Source organism: Microcebus murinus, chromosome 18, assembly GCF_040939455.1.
Source record: "Microcebus murinus isolate Inina chromosome 18, M.murinus_Inina_mat1.0, whole genome shotgun sequence".
Lineage (NCBI taxonomy): Eukaryota > Metazoa > Chordata > Mammalia > Primates > Cheirogaleidae > Microcebus > Microcebus murinus.
The window spans coordinates 51,991,982-52,017,074 of NC_134121.1; the positions used below are offsets into that span (position 1 = coordinate 51,991,982).

The following is a 25,093-nucleotide window of genomic DNA, read 5'->3' on the forward strand; positions in this document are numbered from 1 at the left end:
AAATATGTTGTAAAGTGCTAAAGTCATGTAAGTCTGCAAAACTGCCACAAGCTCACAGTTCTTCTCAAGCAGTGACAGAGATTTGCTACATCCACCTTGTTTTAGGTGTGTCCGTTTTTTGACAGACACTTTGTCATTTCCTTCCCCACCCTCCCCAAAGTTTTATAGATTGTCCTATTTCTATGGCTGATAAAATGCTATGCAAAAACGTAGCAGGTGGTGATGAACTATGCCACTTTCATTTCAGTGCAGAGAAATATTCAAGCTTGTGTGTACCTGTAACCAAACTAGGCTTGTTATGTTTTTCCCCCTGAGTTGTCATAAATTAACATAAAAGATGAATAAAGATGGAGCAGCAAGCATTGTCCATCACCTTCCGGGTGAGGTTCAGCAACAGGTGAGTACATAGCCCATGTATTATCCTCATACTTCCCCTCTTTACAGAAAACTGCTAAAATGAGAAATACTCTACATGTAGTGTAACTCCAAAAAAAAAAACAATGACCAGTTACCTGATACCTATGGCAACTTAGAATATCAAGTCACGTTTTATATAAGATGTAAATTGCAACTTGTAACTCATAACATAAATGTCTCTGCTTACCCCCACATGAAATACAGAAATGCTTCGACAGTTAGATGTTTTAAAAAAAAAAAATCAGAAATGCTTCCACAATTCACACTTGATCTTGGCCAAAAGGCCAAGAAACAATAGCAATTCAATGAAATATAATTCTGATCAAAGATTCTCAAGTATTCTTAGGTGATAAAACAAATTATTTTTAAAAGCTAAGGCGATTTGCTACGCATTATTTTTCTCCCTTTAAATAGCACATGTTGCTTTTAATGAAGTTGAAGAATTATTACAACTTAGCCTTTTATGAGAGTAACTCTTATAAGAGAAAAGGTATTCTTTGAGGCATTTAAAGGATTGCAGAAAGGAGGTAAAAATGCTGCTTATGTCTCGTATTTTATTTCTTTTGATTACTTTAATCATCCTAGAATAACTTAATAATAAATAGTGGTTTAAATTAAAGACACTACAATCACATATTTCTGAATAATTAAAAGCAACAGGAACTTTTGAATGCCATTTTGTATATTCTGTATTGAAATACTTCTGGTAATGACTGGCCATAAAAAGAAGTGGTAGTCTTCACATTTAGGAAGTTCAAGTTACATATATTTTTTAAAATTTTTGTTTATTAGTCAAACATTTGGTCTTAAACTGCACTTCATTTCCAGGCAATATTTGGAAAGTTCAGAGGCTATAATTTCTTATAGAAAATCTCAGCATTTTTTTCAAAGGGTTTTTAAAAAAAACCTTTTTATTCATATTTCTGAAAATCAGAAGTTTTTTAAAAATGATTGAAGATTTTTTTGTTTTTGACTGGCCAATTTCATTTCAATGATTTGGGCTGGAGGTTGTCTTTGTAAGATCATTTCTCCCATGTGAGTGCTCTTAAAACCACTTTTCCAGTTCATGTCACTGAATTAATATTGGAATGTGAACCAAACAGTCCTTCTACTTATCTTTCATATTGCTACTGAACAGAGCCAGATTTATATAGAGAGGAGAGTGTTTGGTTGTTTTTGTTTTGGCTTAAAAAAAAAAACAAGCAAAAAGGAAAACTTTAAAGGAAAAAGAAAGATATTGGTAGCGCTGTTCACGTATACATTCCCTTTAAGATGTAGTTTTGAAAGTAGAATAGGGTGGTTAGCTCCTCTACCTCCCTATGTCTCCCCCCCAGACCCCCGGGGTCCACCCCCCTCACCCCCAAGCCAACACAGTGGCTGCTGTTACATGAAAGTGTGTCATACTGGCTCTATTTGCACATGAACTCTGTGCTCATTTTTCGCAAGATCCATTTCCAGAAAGTCTTCAGGTATGTCTTGTAATGCCTTCCCACGATGGCTCGCTGCCTTTGTTTCACCTGAGTGACGGCGCTGGCACAGTCCCTGTTTACACGGTCGCACCAGGGCCAGGCACACGGCAGCCACGGACATGCCACCCGCGCAGGAGTAGAAGGCCCTGCTGTAGATTTTACTTTGGTCCACGAGCAAACCTGCGGGAGAGCATCGGCAGCCGTGAGCAATATCCCCGTGGGCATCGGCCTCCCACCCGGGCACCCATCAAATTCAGAAACCTAACGGTCTCTTTGCCTTTTTGTTTTGTTTTTCTAAAGAAAAAGGGCTGTGAAAGGCAGAAATCCTTGCTAGACTGGAGAGAAGGAATAGATACACACACAAAATATTTAGCCGCTGAGAAAATGAAGTTGCTAACTTGCTCTTCATGGGCTAAGTCTGTCCTTGCAGAGAATCTAAAACATGGGACATTTAGATGCAGGATTTTTGGAAAGGTAATATTCTTAAGTAGGAAAGAGCTGTATTATTTTCACTGGCGTTCACTCCAGGTCTGTTTTATCAGGGGCTAAGATTTCTAATCCCAGTAATTTTAAGGACCTATTTCACATCTAAGCTATGAAACATACCTATGTCCCTCCTACAGGGAAATATTCTGTACTAATCAATTAAGTATGTGCAGAGTGCTGCTATGTGCTCAGTTCCCAAACATCTTTCCTAAGAAGGCATGATGACTTACAGAAGTCCATTAGTTCTATTATTCCAAAAGTCACCTGGGCTATAAAGGTCATAAACCCATGGGTTCCCTTCTAGCATTAGACAAGGCAAGATGATAGAAAAAAGCCTGGGGCAGCCTGGACTGCAGACAGGTTCTAATCCTGAGTTCGTCACTCATTTACCATATGACTTTAGGCTTAAATTCTTTCACCTTCAGTTTCCTCATATTTAAATCAAGAGGGTTGGCTCAGGTAATTTCTAATCCCTGGCAGCTCTAAAATGCAATGGAAGTATAAAAATGGAAGTAGATTTCCTTTTATTAGACTAGAACAGGAAGCTAGCGCAACTCCTAAGGGAGAATAGACACAAGCATTTGGATTTTGTGTATTCCAGTCACCTGCAAGGGGTGGTCCCGCCAGTCCCGCTATGCTCTGAATGAAGACGTAGACCCCAGCTGCAGAAGACATCCTCTCGATTCCCACGACATCATCTTCGGCAAGCAGTGGTATGTGGGTTCCTCCTATTGTTCCAACCATGCACCCAAAAAATATGCTACAGGACATGAGACCCCAGAATTCAGTAGCGAACGTAAAAGCAAACAGAGACACGGTCAACAAGATGACGCAGATGAGCTCGATGTAAATCTTGCGGATGGGCTCTCTGTTGAGGACAAAGCCAGCTGCGATTCTTCCGAACACTTCTGCAATTGCCATCGCAGATAACAGAAACGCAGCGTGTTCCTGGTCAATGCCCAGACTGATGCCCAGAGGAATGATGTACAGAGACGGCGCGAAGAATCCCAGTGTTGCAAAGAGACCAAATAATGCATAACAAATGAAACTTTTCTCTTTCAAAATCGAGAAGTCTAGCAAAGGGGCTTTCTTATCGCTCGGCTTGGAGCTCGTCTTCACCAGGACCTGCTGCATGTCAGCCTTCAGCTCCAGTTCCGTGTTGGCGTGACTAGGCACATTTTTAGGTGAGGTAGTTAGTTCTACTCCTGAGTCAATGGAGTCTATTGAGGTTCGTGTTTTTTCATTTTCAAGCATATATTGCACTTCTTTCCGGTTTTCGTGGGGGGTTATTTTTGGCGACCCTGGCCCTCGGATGATAATGGGTCTCAGCAGTGCCCCGAACACGACGATGTTGAGCTGCAGCAGGCCCACGAAGAGGAGGCTGTATCTCCAGCCGATGTTCTCCTTCAGAGCCATGATGGCTGGGATGGGCAGCAGTGAAGAGGAAATGAAATTGAAGGTCAGTAATGCACCCCAGACCCAGGAGGAAGAAAACATCAAGATATATGGATCCAGATTTTTTTTTCTGAGACAGAGTCTCACTTTGTTGCTCAGGCTAGAGTGAGTGCCGTGGCGTCAGCCCAGCTCACAGCAACCTCAAACTCCTGGGCTCAAGCGATCCTCCTGCCTCAGCCTCCCGAGTAGCTGGGACTACAGGCATGCGCCACCATGCCCGGCTAATTTTTTCTATATGTATATTAGTTGGCCAATTAATTTCTTTCTATTTTTAGTGGAGACGGGGTCTTGCTCTTGCTCAGGCTGTTTCCGAACTTCTGACCTCAAGCAATCCTCCCGCCTCGGCCTCCCAGAGTGCTAGGATTACAGGCGTGAGCCACCGCGCACCGGCCTGGATCCAGATTTAATAACCATTTGTTTTTCCTTCTAGCGTATCTAGGCCCCAGAATAGCAATAATTTTTGTAGACACTCACAAGTGTGAATGCAGTTAGTCCTGACTATGCTTTATTCTAGGTTTTGGTGCAATTTTAGGAATCAGTAAGGACAAACATGTGCATAATAATTATTATGCATAAAACAAAAATTTTCAGCCCAGGTCTCCAAAAGACCTTTGGAGGGGGCATTTTTCTGGGTAAGATGCACAAGAAGAGAAGTGAGTTTGTGACTTGCATCAAGGTTTGCAAACAGTGACCCACGGGCCAAATCCAACCCCCTGCCTGTTTTTGTTAAGAAAGCTTGACTGGGACAGGGCTGTGCCTGTTCACGTACGGTCTACGGGTGCTTTTGTGCTGTAACGGCAGAATTGAGAGGTTGGGACAGAGACTAAAATACTTACTATCTGGCCTTTTACAAATGGAATTTACCAAACCTCTGAGCTGTGTCATGACACATCCACTCATTTAATCCTCGAGAGTAAGGGATTCAATCAAAAAAATAAACTAAGAATCTAATCTGACACTCTAAAAGCTCATATGATTATCTCAGAATTAAATGATAGCGTTCTCCTGTTTCTCCCTGAGGTATGTCCTTAACTACCTGAATTCTTCTCCTCCCTGCCAGGAAGTCAGGTCCTAGGCTGATGACCAGAGCAAGGCTGGAAGGGGAGGCTGAGGATGTGGCCACAGAAAGCACACGGCGCCTAAGCTATAGTGCAATCATGCGGGCCTCTCAGGCCCCACGAGATCTTGCAGTATCTTCTCTTAATCATCCCAGACAGGTGACATGGTATTCATTATAATGTCATGTTACCGCATTCTCATTCTTTGAGAGCTGAGAGTCAAGTGCAATAGACATGGTGACTTGGGTGACCAGGAGACTGACTTAGCAAGAGCCCCACGTTCCACAGCAGCCTCCACTTAACTAGTGGGGCATGGTTTCCTCGGACCTCCTGTTGTCCCTTTAATATGGAAAACCGAGAATTGCCAAATGTTTTAGACTTGGGTGTTTCTAAGTGCTCTGCCCACACCTGGCAGTAATTGCTCTGATCTTCCTCTCCCCGTTTAACTAACATTCCTTGTTGCCCACGGAGTGCCAGGGACAGTGGCCAGTGCTGGGGAACTGAGCTGATCAAGGCATAGTCTCTGTCCTTAGGGCACTCACAAGCCATTGATTCTTCCTGTCCTCGATGATTTATTTTGGAAACTTTCATACCGACAGAAAAGTGGAGAGAATGATGCCAATATGCCCGTCCTTCACCTAAACTCAACAATTAATATTTTTCTCTGTCTCTATCTGATTGTATCTTTCTCTCTATATATTTATATGTACACATATATTCATTTTTAAATATCATCTGAAAGGCTTCAGATATTATGACATATCACTTCTAAATACATCTACCTGTACCTCCTATGAACAAAATGCAATCCACTGACACATTCATTAGGATATGGCAGAGCAAGAAACAAATCTGGGTCTCCAAGGTGATCTGTCTACTACTCTAGTTTTCTTATAATTCACATATTAATGTTGATACAGGGAAATAAACCAGGGATAATAATTTTGCTGTGAGATTATCCACCCACAGATCATAAACCTGATTTTATTAGCGTAATTTAAACCCACATTAAATATAGTTCTTTCAAAAAAGGAGAGGACAGGCCAGGCGCAGTGGCTCATGCCTGTAATCCTAGCACTCTGGGAGGCCGAGGTGGGTGGATTGTTTGAGCTCAGGAGTTTGAGACCAGCTGAGCAAGAGTGAGAGCCCATTTTTACTAAAAAAATAGAAATTATCTGGACAACTAAAAAAAATTATATATATATATATATATATATATATATATATATATATATAGAGAGAGAGAGAGAGAGAGAGAGAGAGAGAGAGAGAGATAAATTAGCCAGGCATGGTGGCGCATGCCTGTAGTCCCAGCTACTTGGGAGGCTGAGACAGAAGGATTGCTTGAGCCCAGGAATCTGATGTTGCTGGTAGCTAGGCTGACGCCACGGCACTCTAGTCCTGGCAACAGAGTGAGAATCTGTCTCAAAAACTAACTAACTAACTAACTAAATAAATAAATAAATAAATAAAAAAGGAGAGGACACAATGGTATGAATAATCCCAAATCATTAAATTATTTTGGAATACATGTGTCAAGAAAGCCCTACGACTGAATATATGCCATGTACCTTCCTATTTGTGTAAACTCTGATTATCATTAAAATGGTCTGAATTCCTAAAGCGGGGGTTAGGGAGGACAGACCCCCAAACTGTGCTGGAGATGAGAGGGCGTTACCTTTCAGTGTGCACACTGTTAAAGGCATCCATGCTGTTGGCAAGAGCTGGTGCAGCAAGAATGCCTGAGTGGCTTCCCCTTTCCACATTAATGCTTAGAGTAGCGCAGTCCACCTACCTGGTGCAAAAGCAAACACAGCGAAACATTCTCCCGTAGAAGCCACTGCGGTGACTACGGAGCGTCTTTTGCTAAAGTACTGCGACAGGATGGTCACAGTTGGGAGGAAACTAAAGCAGCATCCCAAACCTGTGAGAGAAAGAAAGAAAGAACAGTGAGACCACAAACAGATGCAGACTGGAGGGACGCATTCAGAGACCTGGGATTTCTGCTTTTGTTTTTCGAGTCTGGTTTTTCCTTTCTTTTTTTGACTTTTTTGCATTTTTTTTCAAATTTATATAATTCACAATGAACAAAACTATTATTGAATATAGTTTTTATATAAGACTTGTATCTGGGGCTGGGTGCGGTGGCAGATGCCTGTAAATCTCGCACTTTGGGAGGCCAAAGTGGGAGGATCACTTGAGATCAGGAGTTCGAGACCAGCCTGAGCAAGAGCGAGATCCCGTTTCTACTTAAAATAGAAAAAATTTAGCTGGCCGTGGTGTTGCGTGCCTGTAGTCCTAGCTGCTCGGGAGGCTGAGGCAGGAGGATCACTAGAAGCCAGGAGTTTGAGGTCGCTGTGAGCTAGGCTGACACCACGGCACTCTAGCCTGGGCAACAGAGCAAGACTCTGTCTCAAAAAAGAAAAGAAAAATTAAATGGGCATGGTGGTGCATGCCTGTAGTCCTAGCTACTCAGGAGGCTGAGGCAGGAGAATTGTTAAGCCCTGGAGTCTGAGATAACAGTGAGCCATGATGACGCCACCGCACTCTAGCCCGGGTGACAGAGTGAAACCTTAACTCGAAAAAATAAAACAAAACAAAACAAAAAAACCCTAAAAGACTTGTATTTAGAAATAAACAAGTCTCTTGATATGTGCAGAAATGTATGAAAAAGTTAAAGGGTGTAAATCTTAACTATACATGTATATATATAAACACACACACATATATAATATATAATCCTTGAGTAATGTATGGACTCCTTTTAGATGGAAAAAAAATTTTCTTAGAACCCCCAAGAATAAGTCCAGCATATTGCCCTTCCCTTACTTACTGCCCTGGGTCCTCAAGACCCTAATTTGAGAAATACTGGCTAAAGAAATTCAAGTCTTACTTTGTAAAAAATGATGTCCTTTGGCTGCAAACTATAGCAAAAAAAGAAGTTATCTTCATCATTGGTAATTAAAAAAAAAAAAAAAGATGAAACAAAAACTCTTGGACACTTGAGAATAGGTTCACAGATGTCCAGGAGTCCATACAGCCCCGTTCAAAACTACTGGTTTGAGACACTGTTCATTTTAAAGCAAAAAGAGAGAGAAATACAATCTGGGTTTAATTTCCTCCTCCTTCCTTCTTCTTCAAACTAAAATATCTAGAGAACTTCACAGGCAAAGAGCAGCCCTTACCGGAGATGAGGCCAATGGTGATGTACATGTGGCAGACCTCACGTGCAAACGAGGCGGCCACCATCCCGGTGCTGACCAGCACGCCCCCCAGCATCACCACCAGCCGGTGTCCGAATCGATTGCTCAGGACTGTGGCGAGGGGAGCTGCCGGGAAAGAACACAGAGTGATATTTTAACTCAGAGGCTTCCGCGTGAGCTTCCCTGAGATTCATTCCTTCCTCCACGCCCTGAGCATGGAGACATGATATAAAATACCTGACACGTTTCATGCAATGGCTACTGCAGCTGAGGAATTATTTTCTTATTTGTCCAAATTACACAAGATTCTTCAGGCTCCTTTGAGAGAAAGGCACAATCGCAAAGATGTGGGATGAGCCTAAGTGCCCATCGACCGAAGAATGGATGAGGAAAATGTGCAACATGGAGTACTACTCAGGGATAAGAAAGAATGGAATAATGTCTTCTGCAGCAACTTGGATGGAGCTGGAGGCATTATCCTGAGTGAAGAACTCAGGAAAAGAAAAATAAGTGCTGCACATTCTCACGTATAAGCGGGAGCTAAACTATGGCGACACAAGGACACACAGATGGTACAATGGATACTGCAGACTCACAAAGGGGGAGGGTGGAAGGGAGTGAGGGCTGAAACATCACCTATGGGGTACATCATATACCATTCAGGTGATGGGCACCCCAAAAGCCCAGATTTCACCACCATACAATATATACAGGTAACAGAATTCAACTTATACCTCATAAATCAATTAAAATTTTTAAAAAGGAAAAAAAAAAGAATGCCAGAGTAATATTATAAAACATATATCTATATTTTTAGATGATTTTGACTCACCATGAGTGCCTACAAAACTAGATATGCATTTAATTTATGTTATTCTGTAATAAAAATTGGTTTTCCTAAGATTGCTTGAATCATTTTGTTTTTTTGAGACAGGGTCTCCCTGTGTCACCCAGGCTGGAGTGTGGTGGCGCCATTATAGCTGAGTGCAACCTCCAACTCCCAGGCTCAAGCCATCCTCTTGGCTCAGCCTCCCGAGTAGCTGGGACTACAGGTGTGTGCCACCATTCCCGGCTAATTTATTTATATTCTTTTGTAGAGATGGGGGTCTCGTTATGTTGCCCAGGCTGATCTCAAACTCAAAACTCCTGGCCTCAAGTGATCCTCCCACTTCGGGCCCCCCTAAAGTGCTAGGATTGCAGGCATGACCCATTCCACCGGCTGATTTTCTTTTTTTCCCCTGTAATTCACTACTTTGGATTCTTTTTAAAAACCTATATTTGGAATCAGATTCTAGTTAGTTTCTTTATAGGATGACAGTATGGTGGATTCTCAGTTATGCACTCTTAAAGGAGGATGGCTATGGGATCAATAGTATTGCAATCTATTTAAAGTGTCTGATGAATCATAATTTGCTTGGCTTCTATACGCTGTATCCCCTAGGACATATAAATCTGGCAAATGAGTTTCCTAGTTATATATTACTTAATAGTGACTTGAGAACACTGAGATAAGCTAGCTATTGGGAGTTGGGTCAAGGAAGGACAACACGCTGGGTAGAAGGGGCAGGGGGAAAAAGGATGAAATTTTGTTGGGGTTAGTCCATACAATCTATTATGGTAGCTATTAGAATTCGAACGAATATTGAATGCAGCTCACAATGAAACCACTATCGTTTTGAGCCAATATGTTGGCTCGAAGCATTAACAATTAGAATAATAGTATTTGGAAGAATTATCTCTTCTGGTATAATAGTATTAAGTAGAAATTTCTTGTTGACTACATTTTTATTTTTGGTTATAAAAGAGCTAAAACTTTAGCTTTGGCATTTTCTTTTTATTGAGATTACCAAATGTAAAATTTTAGTTCTTATGCACTTACATTATCTTTCTAAAAAAGTAATTAAGCATTCCACGATTTGAAAATTAAGTTATCTTAATACTCAAACCGGAACTAGGAGCTACTTCATGACCCTGGTAAGAGATAGTAGGACGTGTTAGAGAAATTCCTACTTTACCCAATGGTTAAAAACACATGTAGTTGCCTATTTAAAAGCATTATATGGCTGAAAATAAACTATATTTAAAGAAAGGCTTTAACTTCAGCGATAACAGTTCCATGACAGGATATTAGGGTAAAGCTAGGGAAGTTTACGGTCAGCCTGGTTAACTTCCTGAGGCGAGTTCAGCAGCTCTGTTCTCTTGGAAGACCCTCAGCACTGTGTCCGACAGACAGATGAACTCCTGAGACCTAGAGTGTGGGCTCAGATTAGGCCTGTAAGTGACCAAGTAAAAATAAGTATGTTAAACATAATACTGAAACCTGATTTTATTTTATGCTGTTGGATCTGGGAGTATTGTTTTAATGATGAATCAGCGATGTCCTTTAGAGAAGCAGGTGTCTGGAATTCAGAGCCTCCTCAGGACAATGTTTGTAATTTCCCATTATCTCCTTCTACACATCCCTGTTTTTCTTCCTCACGTACCCACATTTACACATTTCTGACCTGTAACGATGAGATCAGGGCCTGGCATGCCAGCGACTTCTTGATTGATGCTGGTTTTTCAGACAGTGACTACACCCTCACAGAATTGGGGTTCACTGCCCTCCTCAAAGTGATCTACAGAATCCTGAGAGTGTGCGGATGGTAGATGTTTAACACCTGGGCGTTAAAATGAAAAATCAGCCGGGCATGGTGGCGTGCGCCTGTAGTCCCAGCTACAAGGGAGGCTGAGGCGGGAGGATCGCTTGAGCCCAGGAGTTCGAGGCTGCAGTGAGCTAGGATGACGCCACTGCACTCCAGCCTGGGTGACAGAGCGAGATCTTGTCTCAAAACAAACAAACCTCACCCCCCCCACCACCAAAACCTCAAGAAACGAAACAGAGGCCGACATAAAAGAACACATCACAATCACACCAACTACCACTACGTAGTCAGGCAGATTACAAGGGGCCCATGCTTACGTCGTGGTCAGGCTGAAAGCTGTACTAACCTGTAAATGTTAAGACAAACACACATATTGATATTATCCATGAGATCCTGCTATTGGACTCGTCAAAGCTGTCCATTAAGTCATTAAAGAAGACGCCAAACGACTTGATGATGCCGTAGGTAAAGACTTCGATGAAGAAAAAGGAGACCGCGACTGCCCAACCCCACCCTCCATCAGGTACTTCAGTGTACACGTTGGCTCTGAAACAAAGCTTTGCTTTCTTCTGGGTCATTCTTAATCTGAAATCAAAAGTTAAAAAAAAAAAAAAAAAATTTTAGACCAGCAATAGCACGAGGGTTGATGACTGCAATACTCCTTAGCAAACATAACAGATAAGAAATTACTTACCCCATTGCTTAGGTTGAATATTTAAATCATGTACAGTTAGGATAAAGTCTTTGGACCATTTTATGCACATGTGTATATAAAAATCTTTGTAGTGTACATGGGGCCCCCAAAGAACGTGGAGGTAAGACTTCCCTGTGACAGCTAGATGGGGAAAACGAATAAACAAAATAAGGAACCAGAGCAGAATACTTAGAGGCACTTTGAAGGACACAGAATGGCCACTGGACCAAGTGTTGATGCTGACCTTGAAGGAGACAACTTAGCCAAAGAAAGACTGAATTGACCATAAGGAATATTGATCAGAAACGATCAGAATAGGCTAGGTATGGTGGCCCATGCCTGTAATCCCCACGCTGTGGGAGGCTGAGGTGGAAGGATCACTTGAGGCTAGGAGTTCGAGACTAGCCTGAGCAATGTAGCAAGACCCTTTCTACAAAAAAATTTAAAAAATTAGCCTGATGTGGTGGCATGTGCCTGTAGTCTCAGCTACTTGGGAGGCTGAGGCAGGAGGATTACTTGAGCACAGGATTTGGAGGCTGCCGTGAGCTATGATCACACCACTGTACTCCAGACTGGGCGACAGAGCGAGATCCTGTCTCTTAAAAAAAAAAAATGAAGCTTAGAAAAGGGAGGCTGAAGAGCAAACACTAACGGTATGTCTAGTACCTTCCACAGGACCACAGGATAAGTTCTTGAGAGCTTGAGATGCCATATGCATCTCTGCTTGATGCCACTGGCCATGAAGGCCAGGCAGCCAAATTGTCTTGCTCTCATTTTCCACTCAGTAAGCAACATTCCGATTATGGTTTGGTGTCCCAGGTGGACGGATGTACCTACACGGACAGGATGTAACTATACATCAAAATGTGGGAATTCTGTCTTCTGGAAGTTTGTTTAGCATGAGTAAGTTTCCTCAAAGTTTGACCACCATTTGGTGTATTAGCAATTGAATTTCTGAGCACATGACAAATACTCTAGAATTCAGTGACAGCAGTTAACAGAATTATCCCTGGCCTCATTGTGCCTTCACATTCCAACTGCAACAAACGTCAGAACAAGCAGACCTTTGTATACTATAAGAGGAGACACTGCATTTAACACTGGAAGGAGGTTTGTTTAACTCAGGTCTTCTTTCTGGACTGGGCCCTAGCACATGAACACTGCCTTTTTCAAAGCCTCTGCAATTACATGTACTTTTGAAACAGTGATGTGTATTTTTAGCCCAACTAAGAATTAATGATATTGATAATAATTAGTGAGTCCATGGTCTTAGAGCTCTTAATGGCAAGTAACTTCAACATTACAAATTCTTTACACACTACCCAAAGCAATATACAGATTGAATGTAATCTCTATGAAAATACCAATGACATTCTTCACAAAAAGAGAAAAAAAAAAAAGTCCTAAAATTTGTATGGAACCACAAAAGACCCTGAATAGTCAAAGCAATCCTTCACAAAAAGAACAAAGCTGGGGGCATCACACTTCACACCACCAGACTTCAAAATATACTACAAAGCTGTAGGAACCAAAACAGCATGGTGCTGGCATAAAAACAGACACATACACCAATGGAACAGAATAGAGGACCCCGAAATCAATCCATGTATCTGCAGCCAACTGATTTTTGACAAAGGTGCTAAAAACACTCGCTGGGGAAAGGACAGTCTCTTCAACAATTGGTGCTGGGAAAACTGGATATCCACATGCGGAAGAATGAAACTAGACCTCCACTTCTCATCCTATACAAAAATCAACTCAAAAATGGATTAAATACCTAAATGGAAGACCCAAAACAAGAATACTACTAGAAGAAAACATAGTGGAGAGGCTTCAAGACATTGGTCTGGAAAGCGATTTTATGAATAAGACCTCAATAGCGCAGACAAAGAAAGCAAAAATAAACAAAGGGGAGATTATATCAACCTAAAAAGCTGCACAGCAAAAAAACCCACAAAAAAACAAAAAACAATAAGAGTGAAAAGACAACCTGCAAAATGAGAGAAAATATCATCAAACTATTCATATGACGGGGGATTAATATCCAGAATATACAAGGAACTCAGCATCTCAAGAGCAAAAAACAATCTGATTAAAAAATGAGCAAATGATCTGAACAGACATTCCTCCAAAGATGACATACATATGGCCAACAAGTCTATGAAAAAAATGCTCAGCATCACCAACCATCAGGGAAACGCAAATCAGAACCACAATGAGGGATCATCTCACCCCAGCGAGGATGGCTATTATCACAAAGACAAAAAATATCAAATGCTGGCACAGATGTGGAGACAAGGGAACTGTTGGTGGGGATGTAAACCAGTATAGCCACTAGGGGGAACAGTATGGAGGCTCCTCAAAAAACTACAAATAAAACTACGATATGATCCAGCAGTCCCACCAATGGCCATTTATCCAAGAGAAAGGAAGTCAGCGTATCAAAGAGACATCTGTGCTCCCAGGTTTATTGCAGCGCTCTTCATAACAGCCCAGGTACAGAGTCAGGCTAGGTGTCCAACAACAGATGAATGGATAAAGAAATATGCTTTACATTACACAATGGAATACTATTCAGCCATAAAAAAGGAATGAAATCTTGTCATTTGCAGCGACATGGATGGACCTGGAGGACATTATGTTAAGTGAAATAAGCCAGACAGACAGAGAAAATTAAAAACCACATGTTCTCACTCATATGTAGAAACTAAAAAAAGCTTGACCTCACAGAATAAAAATTAGAACAGATGACACTAGAGGTGGGGAATGGAGGGGTAAGGAGGGATTTATTTTTTATGTTTTTATTTTTTGAGACAGAGTCTCACTTTGTTGCCCAGGCTAGAGTGAGTGCCGTGGCGTCAGCCTAGCTCACAGCAACCTCAAACTCCTGGGCTCAAGCAATCCTCCTGCCTCAGCCTCCCAAGTAGCTGGGACTACAGGCATGCGCTACCATGCCTGGCTAATTTTTTCTATCTATATTAGTTGGCCAATTAATTTCTTTCTATTTATAGTAGAGACGGGGTCTCGCTCTTGCTCAGACTGGTTTCCAACTCCTGACCTTGAGCAATCCTCCCGCCTTGGCCTCCCAGAGTGCTAGGATTACAGGCGTGAGCCACGCGCAGGGCCAGGAGGGGTTTATTAAAGGATACAAAATTACGGCTAGATAGGAGGAATAAGTTCTAGTGCTCTATACCACTGTATTGGATGACTGCGGTTATTAATATATAGTTTCAAATAGCTAGAGGAGGATATTGAATGTTCCCAGCATAAAGAAATGATAAATGTTTGTGATGGCAGATATGCTAATTGCCTTGATCTGATTACTAGACAGTATAAGTATGTCAAAACATCACTATGTACTCCATAAATACGTACAGTTATTATGTGTCAATGAAAAAAATAAGATAGTAAAAAAAAATTCTTTACAAGTATATACAGTTAGTTTATACATAGGCTAATTTTCAGGATGCATGTATATCCTCTGCCTAGCCAAAAGCTGTGTTCAAGTTACTAAGGCAAAAGTTTTATTGGTATCAGAGGGCAACTTAGAAATGACAGGATCCAACCTGTCATATATATAGTGCACTTGCTGGTTTCTAATCTTAAAAATCGAATATTCTGCATTTACTTGATAAATCTTAAAATGCAGCCAATCTGACCTAATTTAGTTTATCCTAGAGATAGCACCCTACACACACACACACACACACACACACACACACACACACACACACACATCTGTCAAATATGTGGTTGAATGAAATAGGCCATAAGATGCTTTAAGAAGCTTATATTCTCTGCAGCAAAGGCCTGTGCATGGTGATGTGTGTTGCTGTGTCTGTCATGCCTGGGAGCAAATGGGAAAAGGTGGGAAAGGGCAGGTAGGTGGCTCAGGAGGTAGGATGAGCCGTTGCAGAATAGTTTGTCATTAGTGTCCTCCCCACGTGCAAAGCAACTGATTTAAGATGGGAGCCCGGAGCCCTCCCAGCACATGGGGTTTTCACAGCCCCTCCTTCGTTGGCCTTTCAAAAGTCCCTCCTAAGATGACAGCTGGGATGGAGGTGAACAGCACCAGGCTTGAGAGATTTACAAGACCACCTCCCCCCCCCCCAAAAAAAGCGCCTCCCAGAGCTGCCTTTAGAACAGCTTTCTCCCTGGGTGGGGCGAGCGGGAGGGCAGAAGCACGAGTGAGGGAGCTTGCTCCAAGCCTTGGCCCCCACCTTTCCAGGCCACAGGTGTGAGCTTTCCTTCGCCAAGACCACCACTCCCTTACCAGCCTCTTGACTGCCTCCACGTGTCCACCGCAATTAATCTTTCTGAAATGCTGCATGGTTGTGCCACTTTTCTGCTCAGACTTTCTCAGTGGCTTTCCTCTTTTTGAAGGATAAAATCCACCCATGAGCCTGACTTTCAATGGCCTTCGTAACCTCGCTTTGTAGCCTTATTTATTCTGATTCTGAGACTTGCCTGGGCTGTCCTGGTCATAGTGCCCACCCACCGTGCTGTGGCCGTGCCACCTCTCCATGCCGGGGTTCCCCTCTGTAGCTGGCACAGTATAACCTCTAAGGCCTTGTTCCACCAAGTACTCCCTTCTCCATAAAGTTTCCTCCAACCAGCGCACCCTAAGGTATCGTTTAATGATGGGGTATCGTCTACTTTCATGCATTTATCTTATTTGCTTGATTAAATTACGAGCCCACAAAATCTGGGGCCTATATCTCTTTGCACCACCACTCCCCACCCTGTACCTTGTACATGGCTTTTATTTATTTTTTTCAACAAAGTACCTCCTAGGTGCCAGGCTCTCTGCTGTCACTGCAGGGATACTACACTGAAAAGACGGAGGGATGGTCTCCATGGACTCGAATATTTGTTGATGAGAACGATATGGAAATCTAAGACTGAGATGCATCCTATTTCAAACCATTCAGCCACGTCCTTGCAAAGTTGAGCACGTTTCTGACAAGCAGTCAGGACTAAGTGGCTATTAAGTCCCAGGTCACTTTGGCACAATTGTTCTAACCCAGGAGGGTGTCCGTAAGGTGTTACAGTTTTAATGGAGGTTTTGGAACCAACTTGAATCAAAACATATTAAGATAAAATGTGATAAAGGCTTAGAGAAACAAGTGGAATCTCTCTGTAGCCTAAAATCACTACAGGATAAGAGACAATCTTTTGGTTGGATTGCATTTGGATGAGTGGGCCCAGATTGCAGTTTTCGGATGAGCTGATCATCGACCGTCATCAGAAGGCCCCGTGTCAGGTCAGGGTGTAGTTCTGGTGATTGCTACCCACCTCCTGCGCTCCCCTTGCCTCTACGATCACTGGTTTGCATTTGCAAAAGGGACGGGGTTAGGATCAACCAGTAGCCCCTGAATGGAGTTTGAATCACTGAATTTTTTTTCTTTTTAGATATAGCCTCATTCTGTTGCCCAGGCTAGAGTGCCATGGCATCAACATAGCTCACAGCAACCTCAAACTCCTGGGCTAAAGCGATCCTCCTGCCTCAGCCTCCCAAGTAGCTGGCACTATAGACACACGCCACCACGCCTGGCTAATTTTATTTATGTTTTCTATTTTTAGTTGCCCTGCTAATTTTTTTCTATTTTTAGTAGAGACGGGGGTCTCACTTTTGCTTAAGCTGGTCTTGAACTCCTGAGCTCAAGTGATCCTCCTGCCTCGGTCTCCCAGAGTACTAGGATTACAAACTCGAACCACCGAGCCGGGCCAGAATTGCTGAGTTAAAGTTGAAGGGGAACTGGCAGCTCATCTTGTTTAACTCCTCTTTGTAAAATCCCAGTCATTTTGCAAAATAGGGAAACTGAGCACTAAAGAGGTAAAGGGACTTGCCCAAAAAAGGGTCCACAATGGATCTCCTGCTTCCCGGGGCTCCTGCCGTGCAAGCCTAAAGTGGCATTTTAAAGGCCAGGGAAGGGGCCGGGCGCGGTGGCTCACGCCTGTAATCCTAGCACTTTGGGAGGCCGAGGCGGGCGGATTGCTCGAGGTCAGGAGTTCGAAACCAGCCTGAGCGAGACCCTGTCTCTACCAAAAATAGAAATAAATTAATTGACCAACTAAAAATATATATACAAAAAATTAGCCGGGCATGGTGGCGCATGCCTGTAGTCCCAGCTACTCGGGAGGCTGAGGCAGTAGGATCGCTGAGCCCCGGAGACTGAGGTTGCTGTGAGCCAGGCTGACGCCACGGCACTCACTCTAGCCTGGGCAACAAAGTGAGACTCTGTCTCAAAAAAAAAAAAAAAAAAAAAAAAAAAAAAAAAGGCCAGGGAAGGAAGGGTTTTATATAGGCCTTGTGAGGAAACTATTTTTTTTCCCCCCAAGGATAAAAGCTCTCTTGACCTCCACGTGTAAAGAGGTCTGTGAACTGCTTTGCCACTTAACTGTGTGACCTTGAGAAAGTCACTTCCCCTCTCTGGGGCTGAGTCCCTCATCAGTCAAATGTGGATGTTGACCTGGGGATCCCTTAAGGCTCCATCCAGCCTGAACCATTGAAGTTTTTGAACTTAGCACAGAGGCCGAACCTGGAGGCCCAAGGAAACCAGGCTAGGAGGAAAGTGCAAATGCTAGATGGTTCTTGCAAACATGGGTGAAAAGTAGCTAGACGCTGGTTAGAACTGATCTATGACGGCTGCTTAGAAGATGGGGAGCTTTTGAGACTTGCTCTACTTCTGTTTGCTTTCTGAGCCCCTTTCTGGGTGTTCAATTTCTTTGTTTTTTATTTATTTTTAAAATTTTTATTTATTTATTTATTTATTTTTTGGAGACAGAGTCTCACTTTGTTGCCCAGGCTAGAGTGAGTGCCTTGGCGTCAGCCTGGCTCACAGCAACTTCAAACTCCTGGGCTCAAGCGATCCTTCTGCCTCAGCCTCCAGAGTAGCTGGGACTACAGGCATGCGCCACCATGCCCGGCTAATTTTTTCTATATATATATTAGTTGGCCAATTAATTTCTTTCTATTTATGGTAGAGACGGGGTCTCGATCTTGCTCAGGCTGGTTTTGAACTCCTGCCCTCGAGCAATCTGCCCACCTCGGCCTCCCAGAGTGCTAGGATTACAGGCGTGAGCCACCGCATGGGGGGGGGGGGAGTTGTTTTTCAAAACTCTGCTTTATGTCAGCGCTACTGCACTATAGCTAGATCCAAACATAACTTTCACCTGCATTCTTCGGTTTCTGGACGACAGCAGCTTTCTTTCTTCTTATTATTACTGGCATTATCATCAAGGAAAGATGACAGTCCTGACCTACTCCTACTCCAGAGTTCATGCCTTTAGCATCCTAAAGCATACTATGCCCTATTGCATTTAGCTTTGAAGATAAGGCCACAGTATCGACTAATGACAGAATCACCTGGTTTCTAAAGCTTACCAGGTGATAACGTCTGCATTTTGCATGTAAGATTGCACGGGGCAGGTACTTACAGGGCAGTCAGTAGTTCTTTCCGGACCAAGTGCCTAGCACAGTGTTTGGCACAAAGTATGTGCTCGATAAAGTAGGAGTCTTGGGGTACTTGGGGTACAAGGCACAGCTCTCTCCTTATAAAACTGAGGCATGTGGCGAGGAAGTGCTTGTTTGCAGAATAAACCCCTTCCTGGACTCTTCTTTCTTTCTTGCATTCAGCAGAAAGCCAACTGGCTTTATAGATCGCCTGTCTCTGCAAACAAAGCGACTGAGGCCTGAATTTTGAACTCGGTTACTTACTCAGAAGCCTCTACAAGTTCCAGAAGATGGATATAATCTGTTCATTCCAGTTTTATGGTCATGTGAATTTATCTGATGGGAAGGGATGTTAGGAGGCTGTGTAGGGATCTCACTTGTGAGGCAATGAGGAGTGATTCTGTGGCCTTGGGCAAATCACTTCTTTTCTGATTTTCACGTAAAATGAAAATAAATGTAAAAAAGGGAGTTCAACCAGACTCTGATGATCTCAGATCTCTTCCTGCCCTAGGAATCTCCAATTCTATGACAGTCTTTGACCCTGCTCTAAAGTATCTTTTGAAGCCCTTTAAAGACAAGGGTTGGTCTATTTGACGTCTGCATTACCATTAACTGGGATCCCATCATTTTAGTCCCTAAATTCCATCATCTGTAAATTAGGGCTTGACAGTCTCTCAGACCGTTTCCAACTGTAAAATTCTACAATTCTGAATGAGGGTTCCTGGCACCCATCTTCCCTTCACCCTAATGTTTTTCTGGAGGAGGAACAATGACAAAACCCACTGGCCAGTCTGGAGTATTTCCTAGTAGCATTGGGTTGTCTTAATCGTCCCCTTAAATAAGTAGGTATTCTTCCAAAGGCTTGGAAATCTGCTATACCCGGGGATGGCACTATGATTTAATTTGTTGAGAAGACATCTGGACTGAGGGCATGAAAATTTTTGGATTATTGTAGACCAACGTCAGAATGTCAGTCCAACACGTCAGTTCAGAGCAAAGTTCAAAATGCAGGCTTTGGTTAGAAACAGGATTGGCTGCTGGCATAGGCAGAGCCTCACCAAATACACGGTGAACCTCTATTCTTAAAGGCGTATAGCCTGAAGAACAGCTTCAACGAGTTGTTTCTAGCTCCAGTTGTCAAAACCAGTCGGTATTTGGTGAAGTTCATTTGAATTCTCTATTTTAAAAAAGAAAAAAAAAAATCCCAAACCTAATCTGGACAGCTGCCTCACAGGGTTGAATCACTGGATACAACCGATTCACCCATTTTACAAGACCATGAAGTTGAAACCTGACCCCTTAATTTAAGTGTCCTCCTCAGGAGTTCCATTGAGGAAAGTCCTTTTTTGGAAACCGCAGAAGGAAAACTCAGGCTTCGTGGTACTCATTAAGCTGGAAGGAGCTTTTCCACTTGGCTGCATTGTTTATTTACATACAGTAAGTTTCTATCTTGGACACCCTTCCCTTAATTATGAGAAGAGGTGTCTCTACTGTATCATCCGGCAGGATGTATTGTTGACCCTAAAAATGCCACGTAATGGTGCTTGGGACACGGGGATGCACCAGGGTTTTCAGCATAAGCACTCGGTATATATATTTTTTTCTTTTGCAAACAAGACACCCATATTACTATGATTTGCCAAAACAATAAGATCACTGAGAAATCTCATTCCCAGGGTAGAAACCGTCTCCTGCGAGAAGGAGCTGGCACGGAGTGTCTAACTTCAAACAAAACTGGCTTCCAGGTTGACAAGTTGTAACTGCTCCTCTCCGGTTGGCTCCGGAGAGCTTTTTCTAAGACCGACGCCCCCCGTGTTTGGTGCATTTTACATACCACCCTACAAACTTCTATGATCTGTCTGCTGGGGGGTGGCGGGGTGATGAAAAGACGACAACCCAGAAGGAAATAACCCATTTCCTCTTGCAAACCATCCTCCCTCGCTACAGAACAGCTCAGCCACACCAGCGCTTCCCTGGGGCTGGCAGCCCCGGGAACCTTGGAAGTTGCGCGGGACCAGCCGTCAGCTGCTGACAGTTCCGACCGGCAAGGTGCAGGACCCGCGCTCTGCAGGAAAATCCCTGCCATCCCCAACGGGGCAAGCGGTGGCCGCCCCGGGGGCGGTGGCGGTGTGTTTGGAGGGGGAGACAGACAGGGAAACCCCACTTTCCCTCGCGCTGCCTCGGTGGCCGCCCTGCGTGCGCGCGCCAGCCTGGGGAAGGAAGGTACCTCTGACATTTCGCTCTTGCGACGCGCAGGCAACTTCATGCGGAAAACCCACCGAGGGGCTCAGCCCCTCGCCCCGGACTCGCTCGGCGACCTGGAACCCCTAACCGGGGACGGGGGGCACTCAAAGACCAGACATGCCTCCAGGTATTTTCCGGGATCCAACTGTACCAGGGTCACGGACATTCAACTCTCAGCCGCCCACACCGGCAGGCGAACGCGCGTCATCCTGGGGGCCCGAGCATTCCTAACTGTCAGAGAATATTTTTCGGAATAACCTCTCCAAAATGTTAAGATGTTAAGTGGTCTCCTCCGCCTCCCATCTCCAAAAAGGCCCCAACACATTTTTTTAAAAAGCAACCCACACCCCACAATCAAACTTTTAAACATGTAAAATAATAAAACCAACTCACCAAGTTAGAAGGGAAGAGAATAAACCCCAAAAGGCTCCCAATAAGGCGGAGGCTTGGCCTCCCCCTCTTTATAAGCCGCTCGGTAACATGAGAAAAGGTTTAACCCCTTAAGGGGCGGGCCCGAGTCCAGCGCAAGTTGGCTCGGGCTGCTGAGGCCGGGGCTCCCGGGCCCTCCACCCACTCCCGCGCCTCGGGCACCCGGGCCACACCCTCCCCGCCCCCCAGCCCGGCTGCCTGTGCTGGGGCCGTGCGTGCTGCCGCCCGCGCCCCGGCCCCGCGTCGCTGCCTAGCGCTTATCCTATACCGGCTGCAGCCGGTCTCCGCCGGCCTCGGGGGCGCGCCGCCGCCGACCATGTGCTGCGAGCGCCGAGCGCCGCCAAGGAGGGGGCCGGCCTGGCGCGCGCGCGCCGGCCCACGTGGACCGCGGCCGCGCCGGGCACGCGCCCGCCGCCCGCCCGCAGCCGGGGCCGGGGGTCACGGAAGGTAACGGTGTCGCCATCCCCGGCCGGGCCGCCCCCGCCAGCGCCACCGGGGGCCTTGGCACGGCACCCCCATGCCCCCAGAAGGGCGCGCCTGGCCCGATCAGCCCCCGGCGCTTTGCTGCAGTGCAAGTGGGAGCGCGAGCGTGCAGGGGTGTCCGGGCCGCCTGCACCCTGTCTGCGAGCACCCGCGGGCCGCCTCCCCGCAGCCCCCCGGCGCGCCCACTGGCCAGCCCTGCCCGCGGCCTGAGGACTTGGGGATTGAGCGAGGAGGGGGACGCGCGCGCCGGGCTGGTCCCGCGCGGCGCTCGCGGCGGCGGCTCCGCGCCCGCCCCGGGCAGAACAGGTTCCTTCCAGTTTGGGTGTGAGCGGCGCGCGCGGCGCCCGAGTTCCTCCTGCAGCGCCCACTTCCCTCCATTTCGTCAACTCGCGCACCCCCGCGGTTCCCCTTTCGGGAGTGGGGAGGGAGTGCCGCAGTGGGCCCCGGGGAGCGAGGGCCCCGCTGCTCCGGGTGCCTCGTGTCCCCCCCTTTGCTGCAGCAGCAGCATCCGCGTTGCGCGGAAGGAATGTGAGCAGCGGGGCTGAGTCAGCATCCCCGGCCGGAGGCGCGCGCGCCCTGCCCGGCGGGAGGCGACGTCGGCACAGGTGCACTGCTGCCTTGCCGGCCGGGAGCCTCGGTAGGGGACCGGAAGGTTTAGGGACTCGGTGCCCCTCATCCGGGAGACCCCGACCCCCAAGGTCACTGCTAGCTAAGTGGGTGATACACGGGAAACCTGTTATGAGCTCCTCATGGGGACAAAGCGTGTGTCGGCTCCCAGGCGTTTCAGAGCCCGCGGGGGCGCAAACTTGGCTTCATGGTCGCCACTTCGCACACCCAGGGCAAATTTGGAACTCCAGGGAAACAAAAACCATATTATTCGCCTTCCTTTACGGACTTGGGTTCCCTCCGGCTGCTCGGTTCATTGGGGTTCTGAGTCTGTGGTTCTGATGTCAGAAACTCAAGAGAGACTAGTTTGGGAGTGCATGCACGGAGGGTCGCCGCCGGGAGGAGTTGGCGATCTGAATTTTAATAAAAATCCTTCCCTGCTCGCTGGTTTCTCTCACCAATTTGGGATAGGGTCTGGTGGGTTAAATGCCATCCTTTGCTGTTAACTAGCTCTGGTTGGGTTAAGTGAGGAGCAGGTTCATTGGTGCAGTGAACATGTGTGATCTAATTTTAACCCCACCAGCAACCTTTTGCTTGTGACATTCATTACCCCCATTTTACAGATAAGGAAAGTCGAGGCACTGGGCACTGGAGGGATTTGCCCAAGCTTCCACCACATTTACAGATATGCACGGGCCCTTTTTGCAACTAGAGCTCAGCTCATCCTTAGTTGACGTTGGCCATCTGTGTTTGAAAAGTGGAAAGGTGGCTGGAAACCCAGCCTCAGCGCAGCCTTGTTAGCCACAAACCGATGACTTTTGCCCATTCTGGTTAAGGTCTGGGTTCACCTTGTTCCCCCAATCCTAGTGAGACCAAGCGTGAAAACCCCTGCTTTTTTAACTTCTCCGTGGAAAGCACTGCATTACCATGCTGAGCAAACCCCCCCAAACAAAACTAACTCTGTTTACTTCTAAATCAGAACAAAAGAACCTTTGGAGTCTGGAGAACAGGACCAAAAAAATCAGGAAATTAAGGGCTCAGCTTCCCTCTTAGCCTTTCCCATTGTGTCTGTCACAACCCAAGGGGCAGACAGAGCCCCCTCCAGCCCTTCCTTTACAGTGGCCAAAGCTATAATGATGCCCTTAGAAAGTCCCCCCAATATCTTCTTGGGAAAAAAATTGGCTCCTCCGAGCTGTCCCCAGGTCTCTCTCTTCTAGCGCTCTAGCTTAGGGTCATTTGCATGAGAACGGATTCCTTTGTGCGGAGTTGGCCTGCCTGTTCTCTGTCCACCCTTACACTCCTTGAAGTCTTCGTGTTGGGTTGCTAGGCAGATATGACCCTGGCTTGCAAATAAGCTCACTGCATTTACTAGCCTGTGAGAACTTCAACTTGGGTAAGTGGATTGAAAGGAATCTCAGAGGGGAGGGTCCTGCAAGCCTGCTTTTGGGGGCTGGGTCTTCAGGGCAACCACCACAGAGGGGGAGTAGATGTGGGGGCTTCTAAGGGAAGACCTCGGTCTCCCACCCACCCTTCACCCTTCTTCTTCCTGTCCCTGTTGCACCTACCGGGCTCCCGCCTAATGGCCCCATGTTCTGGATGAGCAGCTTGTAGTCCAGTGAAGCAAATACTTGCTTCGAAACTTTAATATCTGCTTCTCCAGCTGGCAGAGAACGTCACAGATTGTGCCACCTATTGAGGAACCTTTTCCATGAACTGGTGATCCAGGTGGTTGTGCTGGCTTTATCTTGTGGCTTGGGGCCCTCCCCTGCACCTCCCCCCTCCCTCCCTTTGACAGTTTGTAGGGAGGCGGGGCCCCTCAGTCTGGGGAATGCATGCTCCTGGGGTAATTTAAGGATTTGCCAAGGGGTTCTGACGCACAGATAGTGATGATAATAGTAATACTACCATGGGGCATATGGGAGGTTTAGCACTTGGCTGAGGGTCAAGTTCCTTAACTCTTGGGGGGGTGACTCTTTCAACCTGCGACTTCTGGGGGGATTGAGGAGGTGGAGATTGAGGAAGCCTAGAACAGGCAAGGAGGACCTTGGAAGGACTGGCAGAGGGCTGTTGAGCCAAGGGAGGGATGAACACCATCGGAGGAGGGCAGGAGGTAGGTGAGGGCATGCTGTATCTGGGGACAGCAAGGTCACCTTCCCACCTGTGCCTGTGGGGCCTGGGGTGATCTGACTTGTCCCATGCGTGGGTGCCATTCTGTGCAGCATGGATGTATTCCTGAGAGTGTCCTATTAACTCTGGAGTAACTTTTACTTGATTTCAACACTGAATTCCCTTCTCAGACTTCTCAATCTTCATAGTTGACTGCTCCTGTAGTTTGGCCGTCCTGTCACTGCTTAAAAATTTAAAACAACAATGACAACAGCAAAAAACAGAGAGCCCAGCCTTAGGGAGGCCTCTATCAAGTATCTTGATCCTGCTGACAAAAGTTGT

General features: G+C 45.6%; 2 protein-coding genes across 3 annotated transcripts in view; one reads left to right on the plus strand and one right to left on the minus strand.

The window, feature by feature from the left end:
- The window catches only part of ARSG (arylsulfatase G), a 127,344-nt gene that overhangs the window by 6,268 nt on the left and 95,983 nt on the right, over positions 1 to 25,093 (plus strand). The window lies entirely within an intron of this gene.
- On the minus strand, positions 1,758 to 21,803 carry SLC16A6 (solute carrier family 16 member 6). 2 transcript variants are annotated; one of them, XM_012747426.2, is made up of 6 exons: positions 21,521 to 21,803; positions 11,080 to 11,318; positions 8,071 to 8,214; positions 6,681 to 6,809; positions 2,978 to 3,793; positions 1,758 to 2,066 (listed from the first exon to the last, which is right to left on the minus strand). In XM_012747426.2, the coding sequence occupies exons 2-6, from the start codon at positions 11,309 to 11,311 to the stop codon at positions 1,816 to 1,818; spliced, it is 1,572 nt and encodes a 523-aa protein (XP_012602880.1). In that variant the 5' UTR covers positions 11,312 to 11,318; positions 21,521 to 21,803; the 3' UTR covers positions 1,758 to 1,815. The 2 variants fall into 2 exon arrangements, with proteins under 2 accessions (XP_012602880.1, XP_075850814.1); XM_075994699.1 differs by lacking the exons at positions 11,080 to 11,318; positions 21,521 to 21,803 and adding an exon at positions 8,326 to 11,064.

Excerpts from the sequence above, each read along its gene's own strand:
- SLC16A6 (XM_012747426.2), bottom strand. The coding sequence starts at position 11,311 with ATGACCCAGAAGAAAGCAAAGCTTTGTTTCAGAGCCAACGTGTACACT. Across the intron at positions 3,794-6,680 it reads TGTGTTTGCTTTTGCACCAG|CCATCATGGCTCTGAAGGAG; the intron begins GTAGGTGGACTG and ends TGCCCATCCCAG. Across the intron at positions 2,067-2,977 it reads GGCGGGACCACCCCTTGCAG|GTTTGCTCGTGGACCAAAGT; the intron begins GTGACTGGAATA and ends GCTCTCCCGCAG.